The sequence below is a fragment of the Cariama cristata genome, unplaced genomic scaffold, assembly GCF_000690535.1.
Source record: "Cariama cristata isolate BGI_N322 unplaced genomic scaffold, ASM69053v1 scaffold32758, whole genome shotgun sequence".
NCBI classification, from domain to species: Eukaryota; Metazoa; Chordata; class Aves; order Cariamiformes; family Cariamidae; genus Cariama; species Cariama cristata.
Genome location: NW_009631173.1, coordinates 1,292 through 2,588, shown reverse-complemented (window position 1 = coordinate 2,588; position 1,297 = coordinate 1,292). Strand labels below are relative to the sequence as shown.

Here is a 1,297-nt window from a genome sequence, read left to right as displayed (position 1 = left end):
AGTGCACAATCAGCTGCACCCCCCCCCCCCCCCCCCAAATGTGCCCCAGCCTTGCTCTCCACTCATTCAAATAAGTGCACACACATTTTGGTCCCATTTACACGCTCACCGTGTCCTTCCCATGTTACCAGGAGACCTGATCCCTGGGCAGGGCATTAGCAACGGCCACTTCTTTTTACAAGAAATATACAGATCTGTTACTTGATGTGCAAATTCTTAGCACGTACTAAGTCTGCGCTCCTGCTATTACCTAGTTTGTTCTAATAGTGGGAAGGTTGCAGGAGGTAATGAGATAAACCCTCTCTTCTCTGGTGCCAACACCAGCAAGTCTCTAACTCTGCCTTCCCCTGAAGTTCCTCTGTTAAATAAGGACCTGACCAAGTCACTTGTGAAGCTCAGCCAAGAGTTTGTGTTGTCAAGGCTCTGAAAAGACGCACCAGTCCCTGGTCTCACTATACAGATGCAACACTGGCACAGAATCACTGAGGGCTGGTGAGAGCCCCCAGAAAGAGCCAGTTGTTGCCCCGGCACTATTTTGAGTTTTATTAGGACTTTAGGCTTTGTTTCAGGAGGTGATCCAGTCACTCCGTTCCCTTTGAACGCTGGCATCGCTTAGCACATGACTCAGACTTGTACTATGTTGCCACAGATCCAGCAAATGGCAGACAGCACTACAGCGGAGATGGACAAGCTGCTGGCAGCAAAGACCAAGGAGCTGCTCGGATAAGTGCCATCCCGATGACAGACTCCCCCCTTGAGCATGAACAGACTGCCTTGGACCCCAGTGACCATCCCTGCCCGAAGTCAGCAGCCTCGGGCAATGGGCAGGGGTGGCTCTGCCAGACCTCCAGAGCAGCTCTGTGCTTTGGCTGCTCCAGTTCCCCACCTTGGATTGTACTGGAGGGAGGGGGAGACTCTCCTCACTATTCTTCATTCAGGTGGCCACAGAACTGGGTGAGCTTAATTTGGAAGATTAAAAATAAAACAGCAGGAAGGAGGACTGGAGGCTGCTGGAAGGGCTCCCACACAGAAGCATGGGCACAGGAGGAACGACTGCCCTGCTCGCCTTGCCCACCAGCACGTTTGCATCCCAGCGTCTCGCAGCCTGGCAGAAGCAAGGACCATGAGCAAGGGAAATTGCACTGTCCTGTTGTGAACCTCAGCATTTATTTTTGCTTGAAAGAAAGTCAAAATGAGATGTGGAGAAGCAACCTTAGGACAGCCAGTTCCTGGCTGGTGCGTCCCCTTGGGTTCACACATCCCAAAAGAAGCGCTTGCCCATTGCCGTGGCCACAGA

General features: G+C 52.2%; 1 protein-coding gene across 1 annotated transcript in view; it reads left to right on the top strand.

Moving 5' to 3' along the window:
- MRRF (mitochondrial ribosome recycling factor) overlaps positions 1 to 846 on the top strand; it is a 12,961-nt gene extending 12,115 nt beyond the window's left edge. The window contains exon 6 of the mRNA XM_009705856.1: positions 650 to 846. Coding sequence (XP_009704158.1) covers positions 650 to 727 — 78 coding nt within the window. The 3' untranslated portion in view covers positions 728 to 846. The remainder of the gene's footprint in view (positions 1 to 649) is intronic.
- Positions 847 to 1,297: the final 451 nt, after the last annotated feature.